Source organism: Oncorhynchus nerka, linkage group LG16, assembly GCF_034236695.1.
Source record: "Oncorhynchus nerka isolate Pitt River linkage group LG16, Oner_Uvic_2.0, whole genome shotgun sequence".
Classification (NCBI taxonomy): domain Eukaryota; kingdom Metazoa; phylum Chordata; class Actinopteri; order Salmoniformes; family Salmonidae; genus Oncorhynchus; species Oncorhynchus nerka.
Window position 1 is genome coordinate 12,042,007 of NC_088411.1, and position 25,399 is coordinate 12,067,405.

Genomic DNA, 25,399 nt, shown 5'->3' on the forward strand with positions numbered 1-25,399 from the left:
TAGTCAGGATCAAGGCAATGATGAACGAAGCCAAATAAAGGCAAATCTTTGATGAAAACCTGCTGCAGAGAGCTCAGGACCTCAGACTGGGGCGAAGGTTCACCTTCCAACAGGGCAACAACCCTAAGCACACAGCCAAGACAACACAGGAGTGGCTGCGGGACAAGTGTCTGAATGTCCTTGAGTGGCCGCAGCCAGAGCCCGGACTTATACCCGATCGAACATCTTTAGAGAGACCTGAAAATAGCTGCGCAGCAATGCTCCCCATCCAACCTGAGAGCTTGAGAGGCTCTGCTGAGCGAAATGGGAATAACACCAAATACAGGTGTGCCAAGCTTTTAGCGTCATCTACAATCTCTACCAAAGGTACGTCAACAAAATATTGAGTAAAGGGTCTGAATAATAATGTAAATGTGATATTTCAGTTTAAGAAAATAATTCTAAAAAAACGTTTTTGCTTTGTCATTGTGTGTAGATTGAGGGGAAACAAATATGTAATACATTTTTAAATAAGGCTGTAACAAAATGTGGAAAAAGTCAATAGGTCTGAATACTGCCGAAGGTACCGTATATATGTTAGAGCTTTAAAACGGCTTTAAACGTTTCACAGCTCCTACAGAGCTATGACTTGGAATAGAGAACACTTGCACGGTGAGAATCAAACAAAAAAAACTGTCAAAAGGCAAGTGCTCAACAGTAAATATGACCAGGACATGACAGTGGGATGGACACTCGCTCTCTCTGAGACATACAGGAAGCAGCACTCACAGTATGTCCCCTCCATGGTGGAGTCTGTGTGGCCTTGTCATGGTAGGTCACCGTCACTCTTTCCACATCTCTTCCAGGTGGACTGTACTGCTGGCAGTGGCATCTCGTGGCCTTGACAGGAACAGCCTAATCAAGAGAGAGACACACACACACACGTCATTCAGTTGAAACTTCACATAGACACTAACACACTGTCATTCAGTTCAATCATGTTGTTTGTTAGTTCCGAATGGAGTTTCAGGGGTCGCCTATTCAAGAGAGTCATTCAGTTGAAGCTACACACAGATAACAATACAATATCATTCAGGTCAATCATGTAGGCCTATTGGTTCGTTGCAAACTGAATTGAGTTGCCAAGAAAAGTTGCCGGTGCAGTGTGTGTTTTGAGTTGGTTGCATGTGTGTAAATAAACATTTTTAATTACAAGAATTAAGATTCCTAAAATCGTAATTATCTGTCGGAGTACTTCTTTAATGACCAGGGTGTTGGGGACAAGATGACAAACAAACACCCAAATCAGGGCTAGAAAAAAATATGAGCGATCATATAAAATATCATAAAAACAAAATGTGAGACGACAGAACCTTTCATAACATTTATAGTAGAAGTGTAACAAGGCCATAAACTGCAATGAGTGTGTCGGCTTCATTGTGTACACTCATACTATGCCGGTCTCTAGCCCTCTGTTTAGGCCAGGGACACTCAGGAGCAATGAGCAGTATAAACACTTCTGCAATGGCCACTGGCCCCCCACTCGAAACAAGCCTGCAACAACAGCCCTTTTATTACCCAAAGAAAACACCCCACAGCCCAGAAGACAAATGAAACCCTGCAATGTTCTCCATCTCACAACCTCAGAGGAGAGGAGAGCAAGGGTGGCCTTTGGCTGTGGCCCGAGTATGACACACACACACACACACACACACACACACACACAGAAAAGCAGATGCAGACTAACACGCAGACGGCACTCACAGAGGACAGTTGAGACGCCGAAGCCACAGCCACTCTAAATCATCATGTACCGGTACGGTAGCAGTGTTCTCTCTTAGGACTCCCTCATCTTCCATGACCTATTCTAGGACCGGACAGACTAGCTTTGTGTTTGTACTCTTTCAAGCATTCTTCAAAACCCCAGGGCTCTTTTTAAAACACACACACACAACCTTTCATCCCCATACGTCACTCTCATCGTTCTGATTACATGCATACAATTACCTGCGCAAACAATTATAGGCCTCTTAAGGGCTTATAGACTCCAGGAAATGCAAGCGGAGACTGACGGACGCTCCACTCTTAAAGCTAGTGGGAGGACTGAAAGCACCTTACAACATGGCCATCTTAAAACAGCCATATGCTTTCACAAAAGCAAACCCTTTCACAAACAGTAAAGAGAGTATGCACATCAGAGACACTACGGCACGGGTATCAAACTCATTCCGCGGAGGGCCAAGGGGGTGCCGGTTTTCACTTGCACTTGATTAATCAATTAAGGGCATTGATTAGTTAGGAACTCCTCTCACCTGGTCGTGGAGGTCTTAAAAATCGGACACAAATAATAATAAGAAAAAAAGAGGACAAAAGGCCCTCCATGGAATGAGTTTGACGTCGCTGCCCTACAGTATGAGGCGCAAGTGTTTGAATGCTCCCACAATGAATAGCAACGTTTCAATCACTGTGGCGCTTAGTATCGAGGGTGGAAACTCTCCCAGAAATGATTGAACTATTAAAACAGTGTACGCGTTATTGTAAAGGAGAGGACTTGTAGCCCTACCAAATCAGGGTCTGTCCAGGCTCCAACTCCCCGTTGTGTCTGCATACTACCAACAGGAGGATGAGTCCCTGAAATAAAACATTGCTCTATTTTGATCGATACGCTAGTTCAACTTCAAATGTGATATTAGCAGGAGAGAGAGTAAGAGAGCGAGAGAGAGGTGTGTTCCTGTGGTGAAGAAATAATAATGAATCCCCCTGTTGCCTCCACAGCTCCTCTGGACCTGGAATCATGCATCCAGGCTGATTCCAGTCATAAAGAATATCAGCTATGGCATGCTGAAATACACCAACAGGATTCCAACATGATTCCCTGAAATAAAAACAGTGCTCTGTTGGTTGATAAGCTGGTTCAACATCAAAAAGGTGAAATTAGCAGGAAAGAGAGAGCTGTGTAATGAATCTCCACTGCTGCCTCAACAGCTCCTCTGGGCCTGAATCATGCATCCAGGCTGATTCTAGTAATAAAGAATATTAGCCTTAAATCATGTATCAATAAATGGTCTATGGAACTTTGTTGCTAGGAATGCATGGCTTTTAAAATCAGGACAGAAGAAATTATAACTTACTTTTTTTAGACATAATATACGGTGCATTCGGAAAGTATTCAGACCACTCGATATTTTCCACATTTTGTTACATTACAACCTTACAACCCCCCCCCCTTAATCTACACACAGTTCCCTATAATGACAAAGCAAAAACTGTTTAGTTATTTTTGCAAATGTATTTAAATTAAAAAACGGAAACATAAGTATTCAGACCCTTTATTCAGTACTTTGTTGAAGCACCTTTGGCAGAGATTACAGCTTTGAGTCTTCTTGGGTGTGACGCTACAAACTTGGCACACCTGTATTTGAGGAGTTTCTCCCATTCTTCTCTGCAGATCCTCTCAAGCTCTGTCAGGTTGGATGGGGAGCGTCGCTGCGCAGCCATTTTCAGGCCTCTCCAGAGTTGTTGGATCGGGATCAAGTTCGAGCTCTGGCTGGGCCACTCAAGGGCATTCAGAGACTTGTCCCGGTGCCACTCCGGCATTATCTTGGCTGTGTGCTTAGGGTCGTTGTCCTGAGTGCTCAGGAGCAAGTTTTCATCAAGGATCTCTGAACTTAGCGCTGTTCATCTTCGCCTCGATCCTGACTAGTCTCCCAGTCCCTGCCGCTGAAAAACAACCCCACAACATGATGCTGCCACCACCATGCTTCACCGTAGGGATGGTGCCAGGTTTCCTCCAGATGTGACGCTTGGCATTCAGGCAAAAGACTCGATTTCATCACACCAGAAAGTCTTGATTCATGGTCAGAGTCCTTTAAGTGCCTTTTGGCAAACTCCAAGCGGATGTAATTTACTGAGGAGTATCTTCCATCTGTCCACTCTATCATAAAGGCATGATTGTTGGAATGCTGCAGAGATGGTTGTCCTTCTGGAAGAATCTCCTATCTCCACAGAGGAACTCTGGAGCTCTGTCAGGGTGACCATTGGGTTCTCGGTCACCTCCTCGACCAAGGCCCTTCTCCTCAGATTGTTCAGTTGGCCTGGCGGCCAGCTCTAGGAAGAGTTTTGGTGATTCCAAACATCTTCCATTTAAGAATGATGGAGGCCACTGTGTTCTTGGGGACCTTCAATGCTGCAGACATCTTTTGAAACGCTTCTCCAGATTTGTGCCTCGACGCAATCCTGTCTCGGAGCTCTACGAACAATTCCTTCCACCTCATGGCTTGGTTTTTGCTCTGACATGCACCGTCAACTCAGGGACCATATTTAGACAGGTGTGTGCCTTTCCAAATAATTTCCAATCAATTGAACGTACCACAGGTGGACTCCAATCAAGTTGTAGAAACATCAAGAATGATCAATGGAAACAGGATGCAGCTGACCTCAATTTTGAGTCTCATAGCAAAGGTGTCTCATAAGTACAGCTAAGACAATGCAGGAGTGGCTTTGGGACAAGTCTCTGAATGTCCTTGAGGGGCCCAGCCAGAGCCCAGATTTGAACATCTCTGGAGAGACCTGAAAATAGCTGTGCAGCAAACACTCCCCATCCAACCTGACAGAACTTGAGAGGATCTGTCGAGAAGAATGGGAGAAACTCCCCAAATACAGGTGTGCCAAGTTTATAGCTTTGCATTGTCATTATGGTGTATTGTGTTTCGATTCATCAGGGGCAAAAAACTATTTCATACATTTTAGAATAAGGCTGCAACCTAACAAAATGTGGAGAAACTCTTAATACTTTCCAAAGGCACTGTATATGGGGAATACAATCATCCCAGCTCTGCAGATTTTGCTGTGAGGAGACAGAATCCTTAGATCATTTGTTTTGGTACTGTCCATACGTAGCTTGTTTTTGGTCGCAGGTTGAGGAATGGCAACATTTACCTGGAGCGAACTGTGCAAATAGCACTGCTGGGTGATTTAAAAAGTCATCGTCAAATCGATTAATAATACATTTTTTGCCAAGCGTTATTGTGTCTTTAAATTTCGCTCTGAATGGAAGTCTGTTGGATGACCGGTGTGGTGTAGTTGTTGGATGACCGGTGTGGTGTAGTTGTTGGATGACCGGTGTGGTGTAGTTGTTGGATGACTGGTGTGGTGTAGTTGTTGGATGACTGGTGTGGTGTAGTTGTTGGATGACTGGTGTGGTGTAGTTGTTGGATGACTGGTGTGGTGTAGTTGTTGGATGACTGGTGTGGTGTGTTTGTTGGATGACTGGTGTGGTGTAGTTGTTGGATGACTGGTGTGGTGTAGTTGTTGGATGACTGGTGTGGTGTAGTTGTTGGATGACTGGTGTGGTGTAGTTGTTGGATGACCGGTGTGGTGTAGTTGTTGGATGACCGGTGGAGTTGTTGGATGACTGGTGTGGTGTAGTTGTTGGATGACTGGTGTGGTGTAGTTGTTGGATGACTGGTGTGGTGTAGTTGTTGGATGACTGGTGTGGTGTAGTTGTTGGATGACTGGTGTGGTGTAGTTGTTGGATGACTGGTGTGGTGTAGTTGTTGGATGACTGGTGTGGTGTAGTTGTTAGATGACTGGTGTGGTGTAGTTGTTGGATGACTGGTGTGGTGTAGTTGTTAGTTGTTGGTGTATTGTTGGATGACTGGTGTGGTGTAGTTGTTGGATGACTGGTGTGGTGTAGTTGTTGGATGACTGGTGTGGTGTAGTTGTTGGATGACTGGTGTGGTGTAGTTGTTGGATGACTGGTGTGGTGTAGTTGTTGGATGACCGGTGTGGTGTAGTTGTTGAGCGGCTTCACTGCAAGTATATTGTATGTTTCGGATATTCAATCAAATAAAATAAAGTTGTCCATTAGTTTACTCCAATTAGGGGAGGTATGGTAGGTTTAGGGGAAAATATATATTTTACATAGTTACAACAACAAAAACACAATAAAAGAAAAAAAAAAAAGAGGATTGGAAATGATGCAGACAATTATACGGATGGAAGCCACAATCCATCTGCAATATTAAAGCTGATCCACCCCATAACAATACGAATGCACGGCTTGAAGTAGGGTTGTAAGAGAGAAGATGATATCAAAACAGAAGGTAGATCATTCAACTTAAATAGCATATCTGTGATATGGTCATGTAAAAGGTAGATTTCAGGGTGCTTGAAATGATGCTGGCAAATAACTGGATGATACAGAGTCTGGAGTCACATGATGCAGTAGCTACTTCGGGACGCAATGTTGCAATGTTAATCACAAGGCGTGAAAAACAGTTTAACAAATAACATGTAAAGAGCATCAAAACAGCACCATGAAGTTAACAAAGTGTGGGTGGGGGGGATCAATAAATAAAAGTCTAATTAAAGCAGTAAGTCTCAATCAATAAGACATTTACAGAAGCTCAACATTCATTTTCATTCAGTTTGATCAGGCATGGGAGCTGGAAAAGATCCCAGAGAGATAGAGAGACCGAGAAAAAGAGAAAGATACTCAGTGTTTGCCAAACGGTAGGAACACCTTCCTAATATTGAGTTGCACAAGTGTTGCATGGTCAGGGGCAGACTATTCAAGCGTGTTGTTCAGTTGAAACTTGACACGGACACAAAAAGCGTTCCACAGGGATGCTGGCCCATGTTGACTCCAATGCTTCCCACAGTTGTGTCACGTTGGCTGGACGTCCTTTTGGGTGGTGGGCCATTCTTGATACACACGGGAAACTGTTTCGTGGGAAAAACCCAGCAGCGTTGCAGTTGACACCTACTACCACAGCCCGTTCAAAAGCGCTTAAATATTTTGTCTATTCACCCTCTGAATGGCACACATACACAACCCATGTCTCAATTGTCTCAACGCTTAAATATCTATCCTCCCCTTCATCTCCACTGATTGAAGTGGCATCAATAAGGAATCATAGCTTATACCAGGATTCACCTGGTCAGTCTACAGTATGTCATGGAAAGAGCTGTTTTCAATACTCAGTGTAGAGAGAGACAGAGAAACTGACAACAGCGAGAGAGAGAGAGGATAAGAGAGCCACAATGAGAGACATTATTCCAAGCAAGGTGAAGTGTAATTTCACAGATCTACCCACAGAGTAAGAGCCACACTACCCACACAGGACAGGTCCGATAATGATAGCCCTCTTCCCACTCTACCTCCGGGGCAGTAACAGTTAGCTGGAGTGGCTCAGGCCCTGGAAGACACATCCAGGCATGGAAACAAGTACAGCTCTCTCCCACACTAGGTCCAAAGTAACATGAGAAGCTGCTCCTGCAGTTCTCAAGTCTTCACCCAAACTCAGAACCAGCCCCGGGATAGACCCAGTTTGGCCCTATGGAGCCCATAGTTACTTCATGATCCCCACAGTGAGTGGATGGCAGAGGAGAGCCTTATAGAGCCTTACTAGGAGCGGACATGTCACTCTGTGGCTGGATCTATAAGTGGCCAACATGCTCTCACGTCAGAATTAGACGCTCATCCATGTTTCTCAAACGCCAAAATTCAAAGTGTTTAAGATTAAGTTTAGGCATTAACTCAGAATTCTTAAGGTTAGGCATCAACTCTGAATGGTTAAGGGAACGGTTTGGGATAGGCTTAAAACAAAAATATCAAAAACGACTTTCTATTGCTGGATTCGAACTTGCAAACTTTGGAATCAGAGGCAGATGGCTTACGCCCATCCGCCATCCCAGCCCACAACACCCGAGAAAAATCGAAACCTACTTGAAGATAACAGCGCTCACTGTTGCCCCTAGTGGCCGGTTTCCAAGTCATCTCCAGATGTCCTCAGACAGATGGACGTCGAATACTGGCTTGTATAATGGGTGACCTGGCTGAAGGGGCTGTGGGTTTGGAAGAGACTGGTAAAATCCTAGGGTTTGACAACACTTACTGCGCATGGGTCACAGTGGTAGCGACTAGCTAGAAGAGTGACATGAAAACGGGGTGAGAAAGGTTGGAAGTCGGAGCTGCGGAAGTGCACTGCGATGAAAAAGTTTGCACTTCCGGCATCAACATTTGTACAATAATAAGCACATACCATCTGCTGGGTCAGCTGAGAAATGGTCCGGTCTTTACTCCTCAGCTCCTCTCTCAGCTCCTGCACCTCCTTCAACAGCTCCTCCACCTATAACACAAACAAAGACAGTTCAGTACAGCCGCACGGATTTATTTGACCCCTAACGGCCTTAAACACACATTTCTATTCCTGACTCATCTCCACCCGTCCACCGCAGGGCTGGCAAGATCTGAGCCAGAATCCAATTTGTGAATTCATCCAGAGGATAGCACGGAATAAGGGGGAGGTCGATCAGCCGATCATGGGCCAGAGTCACAAACCATGAACCTGGCTGTGAAGTCTCCCTGCAGGAGGGAGAGATGGAGAGAGCCAGTGAATGCGAGAGCGAGAGAGAGAGCGCGCGCATGTTTGGAAAGCTAGAAGACGACGGAGAAGGGGACATGCCCTCGAATGAGAATCCAAAACACCTGTCGGGATGGGAGAGAGTGATGATAAGCTCGGTCCGTGGGCAAAGGCAGCACATCAGAGGCTCAGCGCCATGGAGGTACCCTGCAGCTTTAATGGGCCTCAGCCAAACGCAGAGCGGGAACCCTAAGACCAGAAAGACACACTGCATTCTGATGCGTTCCCAGCCCAGCCGGGCTCCCTCTGGCCCAGCCGCTACCCACTCCCTTCCCCGGTCCCTAAACTCCATGCACTCCGGCCCAGACAATCACACACAGTCCCCGCGTGACCGAAAGAAATGTGTGTATAAATGGCTATACAATTTAATGCAGAAATGCATTGTAAATGCCTGCTGGCGCCAATGCCCCCTTCTCTGTGTGACAGTGCATGCTAGAGAATTTGGACAGCACTCAGGGTGATCCCGTTTTGGAGCCTTCACCATCCATGTCAATGCTATCGTACAGCAGGGCTCTGCTTGCTTTCAAGGATAGAGATGAGAGGTGTGGGTTTGGGCTCTGCCAGGTTGTTAGGGTCCTTAATGTCTTTGTGGTTCAGGGTGATTAATCTCCCCCCTCCTCCTCCCCCTCCACTGCCCCAGACAGACATGCTGGGAGAGCAAGGCTAAGCTGGAAGAGCCAGAGAACATTGGCCCAGCTGTACACAGGTTTGCAGTGTTTACAGGTTAGGTCAGGAGGAGGTTGAGACTTGGCCATTGTGATGTCGAGAGGAGAAGGAACAGACTTCCCTTTGCTTGACTCCTTCAAGAGATTAAAAAGGTAAAAAAAAGAAGCAATGTGCCCCCGAACACACAGTCAATTGCAAACACGCACAATAAACACACACAATAACAGGAAATTGGATTCCAGGTTCAAAAAACGTAATATGCCTGGCAAACAAGCATACACACACACACAAACAGACCTAGAGCTGACACGGCAACAAAGATAACCTGAGAATGGAGAACGTACAGCGGACAAAAACAGGGTATGCACACAAACAACAAAAAGGAAAACAAACCAAAGCGCTCAGGCCATGTGAACACAAACAGAAGATGGGCACTGAAAACACGAGGACAAACAGGGCCTTGGACAAACATCTATAACATGGGCATAATCCACTGTCTACACGGGGTTTGTTTGACAGTACACTTCCTACTACTGTGTGTGTGTGTGTTAAACAGTGAGTCTTACCTGTCGAGCTTGAATAGGGTCCCGTCTGGATTCTGGACTCAAGGTATCCAGAATCAGAGTGTCGTCCATATCACTACCATCCTCCATCTATACAAGAACACCAAAACATACACGGCTCATATTAGGCTTGTGGATTGCCGGCTAGCTCAGATGTCAGAGAGAGCGTGTCTGTTAAATATGACTAGAATATCATATTCATGTTGGCCAACTACCATATACCTTTGAGCACTCTTTTTTTCACTATAAAGAGCCAGTGTTTGGCTGTGGCAGGGCTTATAACAGAAGGCTAAAGGCTGGCTCGCCAACAACAGGACCTGTAACCCAACATTATCATAGCTGCGTTTTGTATCTTCGTGACTCTTACACACTGAACTGAATTAACTCTCCATATCTCCTACCGCCTTCAATCCACCCCCTGGTCGGGCCAAACGATGCCAGGAGTGGTTTTAGCGTGTCAAGCTAACAAAAGCACTCAGAGTGCTCACACACTGCTCAGTGAGCTAGCGAGGGCCAGCAGTTTGAAGGCATCAAGTGCAATTTAACACAGTGAAAGGGGCCATTTTTAGAGAACACCCTCAGTTTGATAGAGCCGTGAAGATGAAAAGAGTGATGTCAGTTGATCACTGAGATTTCCGTATGTTCCTACCACGACAATGGCCTTTTTCTATAACCCTCTTTTTTAATAGCAGCTCGAACAAAAATAACAGTTAATAGCAGTTCACAGAACTTTGATTTTTATCCCTTATATTTCTATGACGAAACCAATGATCAGCCGTAAGCTCTTACATGAATTACAAAATAGGCCTAATGCCTACACTAAACCATTCCTCGCTTTCAATTGTTCTTTTAAGACGTCTTGATGTCTAGGGACGCAAGGTTATCGTTCCTCTTTGCATTAACATTGAGATTGTGCCATTTCCATGGCAACGTTTCAACCAACAGAGAGGTCAGGAAGAAATAGTGCATGAGTAATGGGCTACAGTCGCTACATTCAAAGTGCTCTTTATGTCAAATCAGGCTTTCAAGAACGCTATTCTGACACAAATTGTCACACAATCCACATTTCAACAACCCACTAGCGCTACTAAACGTGTGACGGAGCTGTGGAGAAGAGGACGATTTCGCATCATGAGAGGAATCAGTGTGGCAAAAGTCTACCAGGGGTTGTGTCATCCCAGAGCATAGACGGGAGGGAGTCTCTAAGCTGCTTTTCAGTTGGACCACACTGCCCAGCGTCCACGAACGGAACTCAGTTCGGAGGTGTTTGGATCAGAGATCTGATGAACATTAGATTTGCAATCGTGACATGGAACCCTTAGACAAGGGGTTATTCATTACAGACATGTAGACACAGACACCACTCAGATCATGATATTTATATAAATTGGGAGACATATGTCGAGGAGGGAGAAATGTTAAAAGAACACAATAAGAAGAATCAAATCTACAGGCAAGGGCCTGTAAAAATAAAGGATCAATGAAATCCACACCAATATTTGTCTAGTCAGTGTGTCCAGTCCAGCTCCCATCAGAGACGGGCTGTTTCAAATGGCATCCTTTTCCCTATATAGTGCCCTACTTTTGACCAGGGGTCATAGGGCCCAGGTCAAAAGTAGTGCACCATGTAGGGAATAGGGTGCCATTTGGAATGTACCCACCGTCTCCTCTTCTGGCTCCCCGTTGCTCGCCACAGGCGCTTTCAACGGTAGGCCAGAAAACAAGCCGCGCGTCAACCAATAACAGCCTCGCGCAAATCAGAAACCTCCGATCGCCACCACATTTATCTCCCGTCCCTCGCAGACAGAGACGCATTAGCCCTTAGCGGCATCCCAAATCTCACCACAGCCTTGGATATCGTGGCTGGAGCGTTGGGGAAATCGGCTGCTTTCATCATTGATTCTGTCAGATTGTCACACGAGATAATAATTGTCTGTGGGACATGGATGGGGCCGTGTAAATCTATGATGCGAGTGTTGACAATAGCCCTACGGGACTGCAGTGGGACAAGAACAATCACTGTTTTGATGCAAAGACATATCAATGATAGGAGGGCAGTAGCACTGCTATCAGGCTGTGGTCCTTGGAATAGTCTCAAATGGCACCCTATCCCCTATATAATGCACTACTTTTGAACAGTTGTTACTGTAGTGAGCCTACTGTTATACACAGCGTAGGGACAAGATCCCCAAATGTCACAGAAGATGTTGGTGGCCAGTCACTCTCCTCCTAAACTCCCTGGCTGAGATACTATGTCCCAACTTAACACCACAGATATGTCCAAAACAGTATCTGCATCCCAAATGGAACCCTATTTCCTGGCTGAGATACTATGTCCCACCTTAACACCACAGATATGTCCAAAACAGTATCTGCATCCCAAATGGAACACTATTTCCAACAGTTCCCTCAGACAGTATTCACACCCCTCGACTTATTCCACATTTGGTTGTTACAGCCTGAACTTTAAAAAAATGGAGATTGTGGTTCGTTGTGTGTAGGCCAGTGACACAATATCAAAGTCATTGTTTTAGCACATTTTTACAAATGAATAAAACATTAAAAGCTGAAATGTCTTGAGTCAGCAACCCCTTTTTATGGCAAACCTAAATACGTTTAAGAGCAAAAATGTGCTTAACAAGTCACATACGTTGCATGGACTCTATTGTGGAATACTAGTGTTTAACATGACTTTTTGAACGACTACCTCGTCTCTGTACTTCACACATACCGACAATTGTAAGGTCCCTTCAGTCGAGCAGTGAATTTCCAGTGCCTCGCAAAGGGCACCTAAAAACTGTAAGAGAGTTTAAATGGCTGTCAAAGGAGAAAACCGAGGATGGATCAACAACATTGCAGTTACTCCACAATACTAACTTAATTGACAGAGTGAAAAGAAGGAAGCCTGTACAGAATGAAATATTTTAAAACATGCATCCTGTTTTAAATAAGGCACTAAAGTAAAAAAAATATATAAAAAAAAGTTTTTAAAAAATGAACACAGTGTTGTGTTTGGGGAAAATCCAACAACACATCACTGAGTTCAACTCTTCATATTTTCAAGCATGGTGGTGGCTGCATCATGTTACGGATATGTTTGTTAGTTATTGGCAATGAGATTTTTGGGGGGATAAAAATAAACGGAATAGAGCTAAGCACAGGCAACATTTGACTTGGTTCAGTCTGCTTTCCAACAGACACTGGGAGACAAATTCACCTTTCAGCAGGACAATAACCTAGTATACAAGGCCAAATATACATTTTTCATACCAAGAGGATGTTGAATGTTCGTTCCTGAGTGGACTAGATACAGTTTTGAATTAAAACGGCTTGAAAAAGGCTGTCTAGCAATGATCAACAACAAACTCCACAGCACCTGCAGAATTTAAAAAAGAAAAGAAAAATGTGCAAATATTGTACAATCCAGGTGTGGAACGCTTACCCAAAAAGACTCACAGCTGTAAATCGCTGGAAAAGGTGAATCTAACATGTATTGACTCAGGGGTGTGCATACTTATGTAAATGAGATATTTCTGTATTTCATTTCCCCAAAAATAAGCAACAATTTCAAAAAACTTGTTTCCATTTTGTCATTATGGTGTATTCTGTGTAGATGGGTGAGATAAAAATGTTTAAAAATCTATTTAATCCATTTTGAATTCAGGCCGTGACAAAATGTGGAATAAGTCAAGGGTTATGAATACTTTCTGAAGACATTGTATATAGTGCACTGCTGGTCAAAGGTAGTGCACTACATATGGAATAGGATGCCATTTGGGACGCATACAGTATTTGCCCCCCTGCTTTCTCTGGGTACTACGGGGGAGCGGGAGATGAATTACCAGTCAATAGGAACACGGTTGATAATGCACAGATGATAATAGTTACAGCCTGGAACTCTCTCATCAAAATACAACGGGGTCCGAAATTGACACCCTTGTAGGATCTATGCCAAGAAGCATTGAAGCAGTTCTGGCTCGTGGTGCCCCAACGCCCTATTAATACACTTGGTATACTGTATGCTCAACATTTCTTTTAAAGTATATTATTTTATACTAATACGATTACTCTTAAGAAATAGATTTGGTTTAACAATATATACAGTACCAGTCAAAAGTTGACACCAACTCATTCAAGGGTTTTTCTTTATTTTTACTATTTTCTACATTGCAGAATAGTGAAGACATCAAAACTATGAAATAACATATGGAATAATGTAGTAACCCCAAAAAAGTGTTAAATTAAATATATTTTATATTTGAAATTCTTCAAAGTAGCCACTCTTTGCCTTGATCACAGCTTTGCACACTATTGGCATTCTCTCAACCAGCTTCATTCAACCAACCAGCATTCCAATTAACAGGTGTGCCTTGTGGAATTTATTTCCTTTTTAATGCGTTTGAGCCAATCAGTTGTGTTGGTATACAGAAGATATTTGGTAAAAGACCAACTCCATATTATGGCAAGAAACGACAGTACATCAATACTTTAAGACATGAAGGTCAGTGAATCCGGAAAATTTCAAGAACTTTGAAAGGTTCTTCAAGTGCAGTCGCAAAAACCATCAAGTGCTATGATGAAACTGGCTCTCATGAGGACCGCCAGAGGATAAATTCATTAGAGTTAGAAGCCTCAGAAATTGCAGCCCAAATAAATGCTTCACAGAGTACGAGTAACCGACATCTCAACATCAACTGTTCAGAGACTGCATGAAATCAGGCCTTCATGGTCGAATTTCTACAAAGAAACCACTACTAAAGGACACCAATAAGATGAAGACTTGCTTGGGCAAAGAAACATGAGCAATGGACATTAGACAGGTGGAAATCTGTGAAATTTTGGTCTGGAGTCCAAATTTGAGATTTTTGGTTCCAAACGCTCCCGTCTTTGAGACGCAGAGTAGGTGAATGGATTATCTCTGCATATGTGGTTCCCACCGTGAAGCATGGAGGTGGTGGTGTGATGGTGCTTTGCTGGTGACACTGTCAGTGATTTATTTAGAATTCAAGGCACACTCTGCATGGAAACCACAGCATTCTGCAGCGATACGCCATCCCATCTGGTTTGCACTAAGAGGGACTATCATTTGTTTTTCAACAGGACAATGACCCAACACAACACCAGGTTGTGTAAGGGATATTTGACCAAGAAGGAGAGTGATGGAGTGCTGCATCAGATGACCTGGCCTCCACAATCACCCGATTGCAGCCAACATGTGGGAACTCCTTCAAGACAGTTGGAAAAGCATTCCAGGTGAAGCTGGTTGAGAGAATGCCAAGCGTGTGTAAAGCTGTCATCAAGGCAAGACGTGGCTACTTTGAATAATCTCAAATATAGAAACACTTTTTTGGTTACTACATGATTCCATGTGTTATTTCATAGTTTATGTCTTCACTATTATTCTACCATGTCAAAAATAGTCAAAATAAAAATAAAAACCCTTGAATGAATTGACTGGTACTGTATACATGTTAAATATATGTTTAGAAAGAAATGGCACCCTTTGTGTGCTCGGTTGGTAATACTGTACGCATGTATATTTCTCTCAAAAAGGTAGGGGTCAAAATTATTGACAGCCCTGTTTCCAATACCTTTCAATGGCTCACCTTGCGAGGATAACGGCACTGAGCCCTTTTCGAAACGTTTTACAGTAGGTATGGGGTTCTTTTCTGCTCTGCACATTTCGACGCCAAACCCACCATTGGTGTGCATGGCCAAAGAGCTCTATTTTCATGTAAAACTGACCAAAGGACCAGTTCCAATCAAGTGGCAATGCTGTTTAGCAAAGCGTTTACATTTGTTGGATGACGTGAAAATAGAGTTTGATGACGTGGACGTCAATTAAGGCAGCCCCCCATGCCTCTCTGATTCAGAGGGGTTGGGTTAAATGCAGTAGAAACATTTTGGTCGAATGCATTCAGTTGTGCAAATGACTAGGTATCCTTTCTCTATTCCCATAGATAGACAGGCTAGAAATGTTTTTTATATCATTTTTTGCCCCTTAATTCTACACAATTGGTAGTTACAGTCTTCTCCCATCGCTGCAACTCCCGTACGGACTCTGGAGAGGCTAAGGTCGAGAGCCATGCGTCCTCTGAAACACGACCCCGCCAAGCTGCACTGCTTCTTGACACACTGCTCACTTAACCTGGAAGCCAGCTGCAACAATGTGTCGGCGGAAACAGTACAAGTCGCGCCCGGGCCCGCATCAAGGAGTCGCTAGAGTGCAATGGGACAAGGACATTTGGGGGGCTGCGACACAGCCCGGGATCAAACTCGGGTCGGCAGTCATGCTTCAACCACTGCCATGCAGTGCCTTAGACCGCTGCACTATTCAGTAGGCCCTGGCTAGAAATGTTAACGGTTTACATTTCTTTGTGAAGCTTGCATTCAATTGCCACACCCTGTTGCACATAAGCAGCTTCCATTCCCCCTGTCACAAGGGGATTTCTGGCTGATTTCAGATGAAATCGGCAAACCTATTACTTCATATCGTACATCATCGTACTTCATAACATGCTTTTTTTAATGAAGTTGAATGTGTGCTCTTTACGACAGAACGTAAACATTTGGTTATATCAAAGTTCCACCAAGTCGCTGCCTTTTGGAGTGTAACAATCCATTTACAAAGGATCATAATACTCTCAAAGTACACTACATGACCAAAAGTATGTGGACACCTGCTCGTCAAACATCTCATTTCAAAATCATGGGCATTAATATGGAGTTGGTCCCCCATTTGCTGCTATAACAGCCTCTACTCTTCTGGGAAGGCTTTCCACTAGATGTTAGAACATTTCTGCAGGGACTTGATTCCATTCAGCCACAAGAGCGTTAGTGAGGTCGGGCACTGATGTGTTCCAATTCATCCCAAACTGTTGCCACAAAGTTGGAAGCACAGAATTGTATAGAATGTCATTGTATGGTATAGCGTTAAGATTTCCCTTCACTGGAACTAAGGGGCCTAGCACGACCCATGAAAAACAGGCCCAGACCATTATTCTTCCTCCACCAAACTTTTGCTCGATTTTATAGACCTGTCAGCACCGGGTGTGGCTGAAATAGCCAAATCCACTCATTTGAAGGGGTGTCCACATACTTTTGTTTATATAGTGTAGATCTCAGTAGGAGTCACCTCCAGTACAGACACAAATAGACAGGAATAGTATAAATCAGTGAGTAAGTGTGTTTGAATCCTAACAATTCATGGAAATAGTGTGATTGTTTGCATTCAAGTGTATTGTCCATCGTGTAGTCTTGTGTTCTATCTACACAGAATGAGTGGAGCAGAAGCAGAGTTATGGTGTGAGTGTGACCGACCTGCAGCAGTAGTTTCAGGTGTTCTAGCTGGGCCTTTACAGAGCAGCAGTCGTCTGCCATGTGTTTCAGTGTCAGCTCATCCAGCTCCACAGCCTGGTGAGGGGCTGCCATGCCTGTGCCCTGACTCTGGTACCCATCATAGGTCTGGAACACACAGTCACTACTGGAGAGGTAGAGAGGGAAAAAGACAAATAGAGAGAGACAGGCAGAGAGCGAGATAGTCACTGCACGTGATACAGGGGTGAATCGGAGTGCCCACGGAAGGAAGCCTGGGACAGGTGAGTGGCAGGTAGGAGGATGAGACATGTTACCCGGTTACCAGGGGACGAGTGGCTGTCTCCCACATCAGTAGTGCACACATACACAACTCATATTGACGTAGGTAGAGTATCGTGATTTTGGCTTGGATGTTAACGTTAGCTAGCACTAGTCGGTATGTACCTGCTTAAAAACTCTGGTATTTATCATCCTATAGCTAGTTCTCCAACATGTTTTGAGCACTTAACACCCAAAATAATTTCCTCACGGCTTTCTCTTGTCCCTCTGCAGCAGAGGAGCAATATGTTTGGAACACCGAATCGCAATAAAAACACAGTACCAAATCACAGTACATATTGAATCGTGCTGTATATGGAATCGCAATACATATCGCATCGGCACATAAGCATCAGGACCATATCGAATTATGAGGTCCCTGGAAATTCCCAGCCTGACTCTCAATACCAGAGGGCAAAAGGCAGAGACGGTCAAGACGTGTGTGACAAAGAAATGTAACCGAAAGCCCCCAGCAGCTCACATGTTGTCACTGTGGAGTCGGTCGTCTACAGTCCAACAGAGCTGCCGTCTCCGCCACAGGGCCAGATGGGACATCCCATCAGTATCTACAACAGGAGACAAGACCACAGAGACAAAGGCATGGAGTCAAAATGAGGACCATAACACGATAACTTCTACAAGTTGTCACGTATTTGAGTTTTTTAAAAATAAAAAAAATCTGAAGTTTGTAATTTCCACTGACATTTCAGACTTGATTTTCCCTTACGAAAAGGTTTCTCAACCCCTACAAAAAATGTCCATTAATTATAATCCATGTAAAAAAAAACATATTTCCTGTTGCTGCAGGATTATTTTCCTGCTGTAGAAAACAAAACTGGCTCAAATTAAGATCCTACACTTGTAAGCACACTCACACATTGGCATACAGAGACAGACTCTCACACACACACAAACAAGTGTGCACGCACAATCTCCAAGCCACACACACTAAAGAAATGATGCCATCTTTTCTTCCTCAGTTCCTCCTCCCCATGCTCAAAGTACTAAGGGCCTCCCGAGTGGTGCAGTGGTCTAAGGCACTGCATCACAGTGCTAGAGGCGTCACTACAGATGCGGGTTCGATCCCGTGCTGTGTCACAGCCAGCCGCAACCGGGAGACCCATGAGGCGGTGCACAATTGGCCCAGCATCGTCCGGGTTAGGGGAGGGTTTGGCCGGCTGGGATTTCCTTGTCCCATGGCGTTCTTGTGACTCCTATGACCGGGCGCAGTGCACGCCGACTTCGGTCCCCAGCTGGATGGTGTTTCCTCCGACACATTGGTGTGGCTGGCTTCCGGGTTAAGCAAGCAGTGTGTCAAGAAGCAGTGCGGCTTGGCAGGTCTGTGTTTCGGAGGACATTTGGCTCTCGATCCTTCGCCACTCCAGAGTCCATACGGGAGTTACAGTGATGGGACAAGACTAGCTACCAATTGGGGAGAAAAAGGGGTTATAAAGCATTAAAAAAACAAATAAAAATAAAGGTACTAATGTAGGTACTATATAACTAGTGTTTCCAGATTGCTGGGAGCAGTCAAGAGCAGGGCCGAGAAAGCTATCTGAACTAAGAGCACATTACCAAATCTGATGCCTGAGACTCATCTATCTGGCGGTGTCTCACTAACACAGAGGCCAACAGGAAACTCCGCAAACAACAGAACACTGCAAGTGAAGCCTTGAATAGTCTACCCCAGAATAGTCTCTCTGCACAGCTTCCCAAGCAAATCTGAGTGGGATGAAAACACGGCAAAAGAGAGACTGCGGTAGAGAACAAATTGATCCTCCCAAGCTTGACATGCTGCTACCAGAGATAGATAGAGGGTCAGTACTGAGGCAACTACAAACACAGCCCTCTCTGCATTCCTTAAGCATCTGTTGTGTCTGGGTTCTCTGAAAATATGCATTCTTCTTCCACCCACGATTAAAAGGTTCAAAACAAGACTGCTATGGACACGGAATATATATATATTTTTTTAAACAGACCTTGAAAGAAATAACCTGAGAATGCGTGAATGTGTTGCTTTGAAAACTTCAATTCCCTAGTCTGGCTGTGTGTACTCGGATACGGCTGAAGAGGCTTGACCAGGAGGCAAAGGCAAAGAGGCAAAGAGTGAAAGTGCCTTTGACGTTTGGGGTTTTTCCTGTCAAGAGTGTAGAAAGCTAAGGCCTTCCCCTTTTCCATACGGGTTTCGTGCCTCTGAAGGAAGCTGTTATAGGACCCCTCCCCAGATATCGGGGTTATGACCTTCTTACTCCTACTATGGTCAAACAGGAGGGAGGGCACCTTGGGCAGATTGACATGGCCTTATGCTAACTGTAACTATATGCTTCAACACATGATGCTGAGCTTGTGAGGTGCATTCCCGTGCAGTCTTTCTGACCGAACAGCGCTCTCCTTGTTCAGGCCCCTTTTCCCCACGCTCGCTCCCGTTAGAACTAAGTTGCCCATCGGCACAGCACTAGGATGAGCTTACTCTCCACCAAACCTAATCTGGATCATTAGGGAAAACTACAAGGGAAAACTACAAAACTGCGCTGAGATCCGTGTCTAGACAAAAACCACACTCACCACCATGCAAGGAGCCATCCTCAGGGAGGTCATCGTCCAGCATGAGGTCATCGTCGTCCAGGTCACACCCAGACTCTAGGTTGTCCAGGTTGTTGAGTATGTCCTAGCATTAGAGAGCGAGAGAGACAGCAAGACAGACAGCGAGATTAGTCCGTTTGAAGCCTCATTTTTACAATAACAGAAGCAGAGACGGAAACAATTTTGAAAAGGCTGTTCATCTCTCCTTCAAGGGAAATATTTCCTCGAAGAACAAGGTTGAAAGACAGAATTGCATGGTAAATTATTGCAAAAAAAAAGACAGCTCTCGAAGAGATTGTTCAATAATGTATGGGGTAAAACTTTGAATGTCTTAATGACCCCTCAAGACACAGGTTGAAAATGGTTACTTGTTTTATGCAGAACTACAATAGATCTGCTGGAGAAAAAAAAATGATATTGAAGAGAAACCAACTTTAGACAAATAGTAGGATGAAAGTGTGTGTGTGGGGGGGGGTAGTGAAACAAACAATCAATCCTTGGCCGTAAGAGAATCTGAGTCTCCATATCGAGTATCGTTATCTTCAGGCCCATTCCCCTTTTGCTCTGGCCCCCTGCCTTCGCTTAGAGTGGGCTTAGTCACAGCACAGCGCTCCTGGGGAAATGACATTTCCCCATGGCACGCGCCCATCCATCCGTAGCATGACATTACAGCCTAATCTCCTGCATGAAGAAAAAAAAACAACACAGGCGCTCCAAGGAGAGATCAATGGCCAAGGTCTTACGTTAGCTACATTTTTTAGGGATCTCAGATCCCCTAAGCAGCCTTGTCGCTGTCGGCTTGCTCACTTGTCATCATAGCTACAGGCAGACACTCAGCCTCTATGTGGAACTGCCTGGAACTAGGGGCATCTCACTGAAATCTCTCCATTGCTGCTTTTCGACTAACACCAGTGTTTTACTAGTGTATACATCCGATGCTATACTAGAGAAATGTTGTTTCCATAGAGGCCTTACAGGGAGGACTTGAAGACAACCTCTACATAATCAAAAAGGTTGCTTTGTGGGGAGGTGTTAACCGTCGAGTGTGTTCATAGTTAGCCATTGTTATGTAAACGCTCCCAAAAAGCCCCAGCGGCCTCGCCTCGGCCCCAAGTTAGAGCAGGTCCATTGGAGCCATGGCCCAGTGAGACATGGGTGCCGGACTACGTAGATGGAAAGAGAAAAGTCTGAGCCTTTACGTAAAACAGTGGGGTAAATTCTAAGTGGAAATGCACCGAAACTAACTCAAAGTATTGGCTGCACTTTAAAATCATGTTCTATGGGCTTCAGTGGCGCAGCCATGAACGGGAGTCACATTGGGCACAATTGGCCAAGCGTCGTCCAGGTTAAGTCGGGATTGGCCGTCATTGTAAATAAGAATTTGTTCTTAACCTTTTTGGGATAGGGGGCAGTATTTTCACTTTTGGATGAATAGCGTGCCCAGAGTGAACTGCCGCCTACTCTGTCCCAGATGCTAATATATGCATATTAGTATTAGTATTGGATAGAAAACACTCTGAAGTTTCTAAAACTGTTTGAATGATGTCTATGAGTATAACAGAATTCATATGGCAGGCAAAAACCTGAGAAAAAAATCCAACCAAGAAGTGGGAAATCTGAGGTTTGTAGTTTTTCAACTCAGCCCCCATTGAAGATACATGGTGATATTAGTTATGTTTCACTTCCCAAGGCTTCCCAACAGTATTTAGAACATGTTTTGAGGATTCTGCTCATAACGGCTCTTTGAGTGAGCGGTCTGGCAGAGTGCCACAGCCTCGGTCTGGCGCGCTCACGTGAAAGGTAGCTACGTTCCACTTCAATTGTACAGACAAAGGAATTGTCCGGTTAGAACATTAATGAAGTTATGTTAAAAACATCCTAAAGATTGATTCCATACTTAGGTTGGCATGTTTCTACAGGCTGTAATGGAACTTTTCGTCCGACGTTAGGCGCGACCTGAACGCGCTTTTGGATTTGTTTACCAAATGCCCAAACAAAAGAAGATATTTGGACATAACTGATGGACATTATCGAACAAATCAAACATTTGTGGAACTGGGATACCTGGGAGTGCATTCTGATGAAGATCATCAAAGGTAAGTGAATATTTAAAATGCTATTTCTGAGTAATGTTGACTACCCAATATGGCAGGTATCTTTTTGGCTGCTTTGTTGTCTAAAGGCTGTCCTCAGATTATTGTATGGTCTGCTTTCTCCGTAAAGTTTTTAAAAAATCATTGCATTAAGGAGAAGTTTATCTAAAAGTTTCATGTATAATAGTCGTATCTCTATCAATATTTATTATGATTATTTCTGTAAATTGATGTGGCTCTCTGCACAATCACCGCATGTTTTAGAACTACTGAACGTAACGCGCCAAAATAAACTCCGATTTTTTTATATAAATATGAACTTTATCAAACAAAACATACATGTATTGTGTAACATGAAGTCCTATGAGTGTCATCAGATGAAGATCAAAGGTTAGTGATTAATTTTCTCTATTTCTGCTTTTTCTGACTCCTCTCTTTGGCTGGAAAAATGGCTGTTTATTCATTCTGTGGCTTGGTGGTGACCTAACAATTGTTTGTGGTGCTTTCGCTGTAGATCCTTTTTGAAATCAGACACTGTGGCTGGATTAATGAGAATTGTATCTTTAAAATGGTTTAAAATACTTGTATGCTTGAGGAATTCTAATGATGAGATTTTTGTTGTTTTGAATTTGGTGCCATGCACTTTCACTGGTTGTTGCAGGGGGTTCCGCTAGGCCTTGTTAAATAATAAATAAATAAAACACTGGCTCTTTATACCCATGAGTCCAAGTCAGGGGAGGGTTTGGCCCGCCGGGATTACCTTGCCCCATCGCGCTCTAGCAACTCCTTGTGGAGGGCCATGTGCCTGCAAGCTGACTTCGGTTGACAGCTGGATAGTGGTTCCTCCGGGTTATGCGAGTAGTGTGTCAAGGAGCAGCGCGGCTTGGCAGGGTCGTGTTTAGGAGGATGCATGGCTATTGACCTTCGCCTCTCCCAAGTCCGTAGGGGAGTTTCAGTGATGGGAAAGTCTAACTACCAATTGGATATCACGAAATTGGGGAGAAAAATTCTAAGTTCAAAAGGTTCACCAAAGTGAGAGCTCTGAATGATAATTGGGTGCTGTCCCTTCAAGACCTCACGCATGTACACATGAACCGATCTAGTAATGGATCTTGAAAGCCCCCCACATTCATTTAACTCCACTGCACCCTATTCTTATTTGACCTTATTTGCACTCACTGTATATAGACTTTTTCTTTTTTTGTACTGTATTATTGACTGTATGTTTTGTTCATTCCATGTGTAACTCTGTGTCGTTGTATGTGTCGAACTGCTATGCTTGATCTTGGCCAGGTCGCAGTTGCAAATGAGAACTTGTTCTCAACTAGCTTACCTGGTTAAATAAAGGTGAAATAAAAAATAAATAAATGTAAAAAGTTCTGGTCTGTCGAGCCGGATGGCCAGATAAGCTATGTGGTGTGGGTTCTTTGTTGTGGATCCTGTCCTTTCCAGTTCTGTTTTTTTCCATCCTCAACAGTCCTTCCTCAAAAGGATGCAAGACGGCTGGGCTGGACTGGGCTGGCACACTGAGCACTGACCTCGCTATCGCTAACATTGGAGGACATCAGAGGCCTCTACAAGGCCTGACCCCCCCCTCCCATGTTTTCATTACAGCATCCTATTCAAAAGAAGTCTAAGGCCTGGTTTAGAGTAGCCTTGTTATTTCCTCTTCAATGGTTTGTATATTTTATCTGTTTTCAGACTGCACTACTTTCCTCTCTCTCTGTGTGTCGTGGGATTTTTACAAAACATTTTTATATTGCAGGGTTAATTTTTATCCTCACAATGGAGTGGCTTTTCAAACCGGCGGGCAGAGTACAATGGCAGAGCTCCACACATGCAATCTGTGAAAACCTTGTAACCGAGGCCTTCTCTTTCATACCGCGGCATTTCTATGAGAATGCAAATATGAGTTTGCTTATTTTCTCCACATAAATTTCTAAACTTTTCTACTAAATCGATAAGTAAAGTGGATGGAATTTAACCAATACTATGCTGGACTATATAGTGCATACACTCAAAACCTGACCCAACCTTGTCTCAGTCCTGACATAGACGAGTCCGGCAAAAGATGGTCACTCCATCTGGGTTTTCCCGGAGGACACAGGAGGTATTGATTGTTTTGTTTTTTTGGCTATTTGTGGTCAACAACAAAAAACACCTACATTTTTGGTCACTCATTCACTTACAAAAATGTATTTGATGCAGCAAAGTTTGTGGCAAATTTGCTGCAAACAAAATATTGTGCCACAAAATGTTGCCAGGAGTGAATCTGTGAATTATATTGTCATTAGTGGCAAACAGTTTGCCAGAGGCTTTTTTTGGGCAAACAATTCTCTCAACAATCTATTTCAATTTTGGCAAACCTGTGGCTCATGTAATATGAATATTAAGCATAACTCAAGTTTGTTACTTTTCTTCAGCCCAAGCCTTATACACCGGTCAGGAAGAGACAACTAGTAGACAACTGGCTAGACAGGTCCCCAGTCTAGATAAAAGACAATTAGTTTGTGCCTCAACACAATTGATTCAGCCGGAGAAAAATCTTATACACTGTGGCTCTCTAGGAACAGTTGGCCACACATTTTTTTTTTTTAAAGGTAGATTTATTTTATGCTAGTTTATATAGCATTTATACAAGGCAGAAACATTGTTTACTTTCTGAAAAATAATGAATGCCCGTTTCAGTGAGAAGAATACTGTAGCAACATCAAGACAACTTTGTAACCGATGACCCCGTTTTTCTAAAAGCAAAACCCACCCTTTAGCTGCGGAACCTACCTTTTAAGATGCCCAAATAGAAAAGGTTTTTAGTCATCGTTTTAAGTATACTAATGTTTTTGTGTGTTCTGATTGTTTCAGTGCATCCATTGAACAAACTTTGGACTAAAGGACTTCCACGGAGCCACCATCTGCAAAGTTCACTCCAAAACACAATAGTTTTGAACTGGGTTTGATTTTGTTTTAATTAGTTACATTTTGTTCATTCTCTTTTAAACCTTCATTGGTTTAAAGCTATTGCTCAGTCATCACTTGGCTCATATAAATTCTGTAGTTTATTTTAATTTTATTTTACCTTTATTTAACTAGGCAAGTCAGTTAAAAACAAATTCTTATTTTCAATGACGGCCTAGGAACAGTGGGTTAACTGCCTGTTCAGGGGCAGAACGTACCTTTGTACCTTGTCAGTGCGGGGATTTGAACTTGCAACCTTTCGGTTACTAGTCCAACGCTCTAACCACTAGGCTACCCTGCCGCCCCGGTCAACATCCCCAATGTGTTCACATTTCTCTCACGTAAATGTTATTTGGGAAATATTCTGGCCTTTACTCTTTTCTTCATTAGCATGCTGATGATTTCAAGTTGTATTGGATTTCATTTGTATCTGTTTAGACAGTTTCGAATGCATGTTGTTCAGTATATTTAGTTCAGTTCTCTGTGAGAAGCAAGTTCA

At 43.8% G+C, this 25,399-nt stretch overlaps 1 protein-coding gene across 2 annotated transcripts in view; it reads right to left on the bottom strand.

Moving 5' to 3' along the window:
• The window catches only part of LOC115144026 (serine-rich coiled-coil domain-containing protein 2-like), a 93,929-nt gene that overhangs the window by 23,470 nt on the left and 45,060 nt on the right, over positions 1–25,399 (bottom strand). For both annotated transcript variants that reach the window (XM_029684633.2, XM_029684637.2), the window contains exons 4-9: positions 19,835–19,937; positions 17,751–17,835; positions 16,955–17,117; positions 9,638–9,724; positions 8,025–8,111; positions 769–894 (exon numbers count right to left, since the gene is read on the bottom strand). In XM_029684633.2, the coding sequence (XP_029540493.1) occupies positions 769–894; positions 8,025–8,111; positions 9,638–9,724; positions 16,955–17,117; positions 17,751–17,835; positions 19,835–19,937 (651 nt within the window). The remainder of the gene's footprint in view (positions 1–768; positions 895–8,024; positions 8,112–9,637; positions 9,725–16,954; positions 17,118–17,750; positions 17,836–19,834; positions 19,938–25,399) is intronic.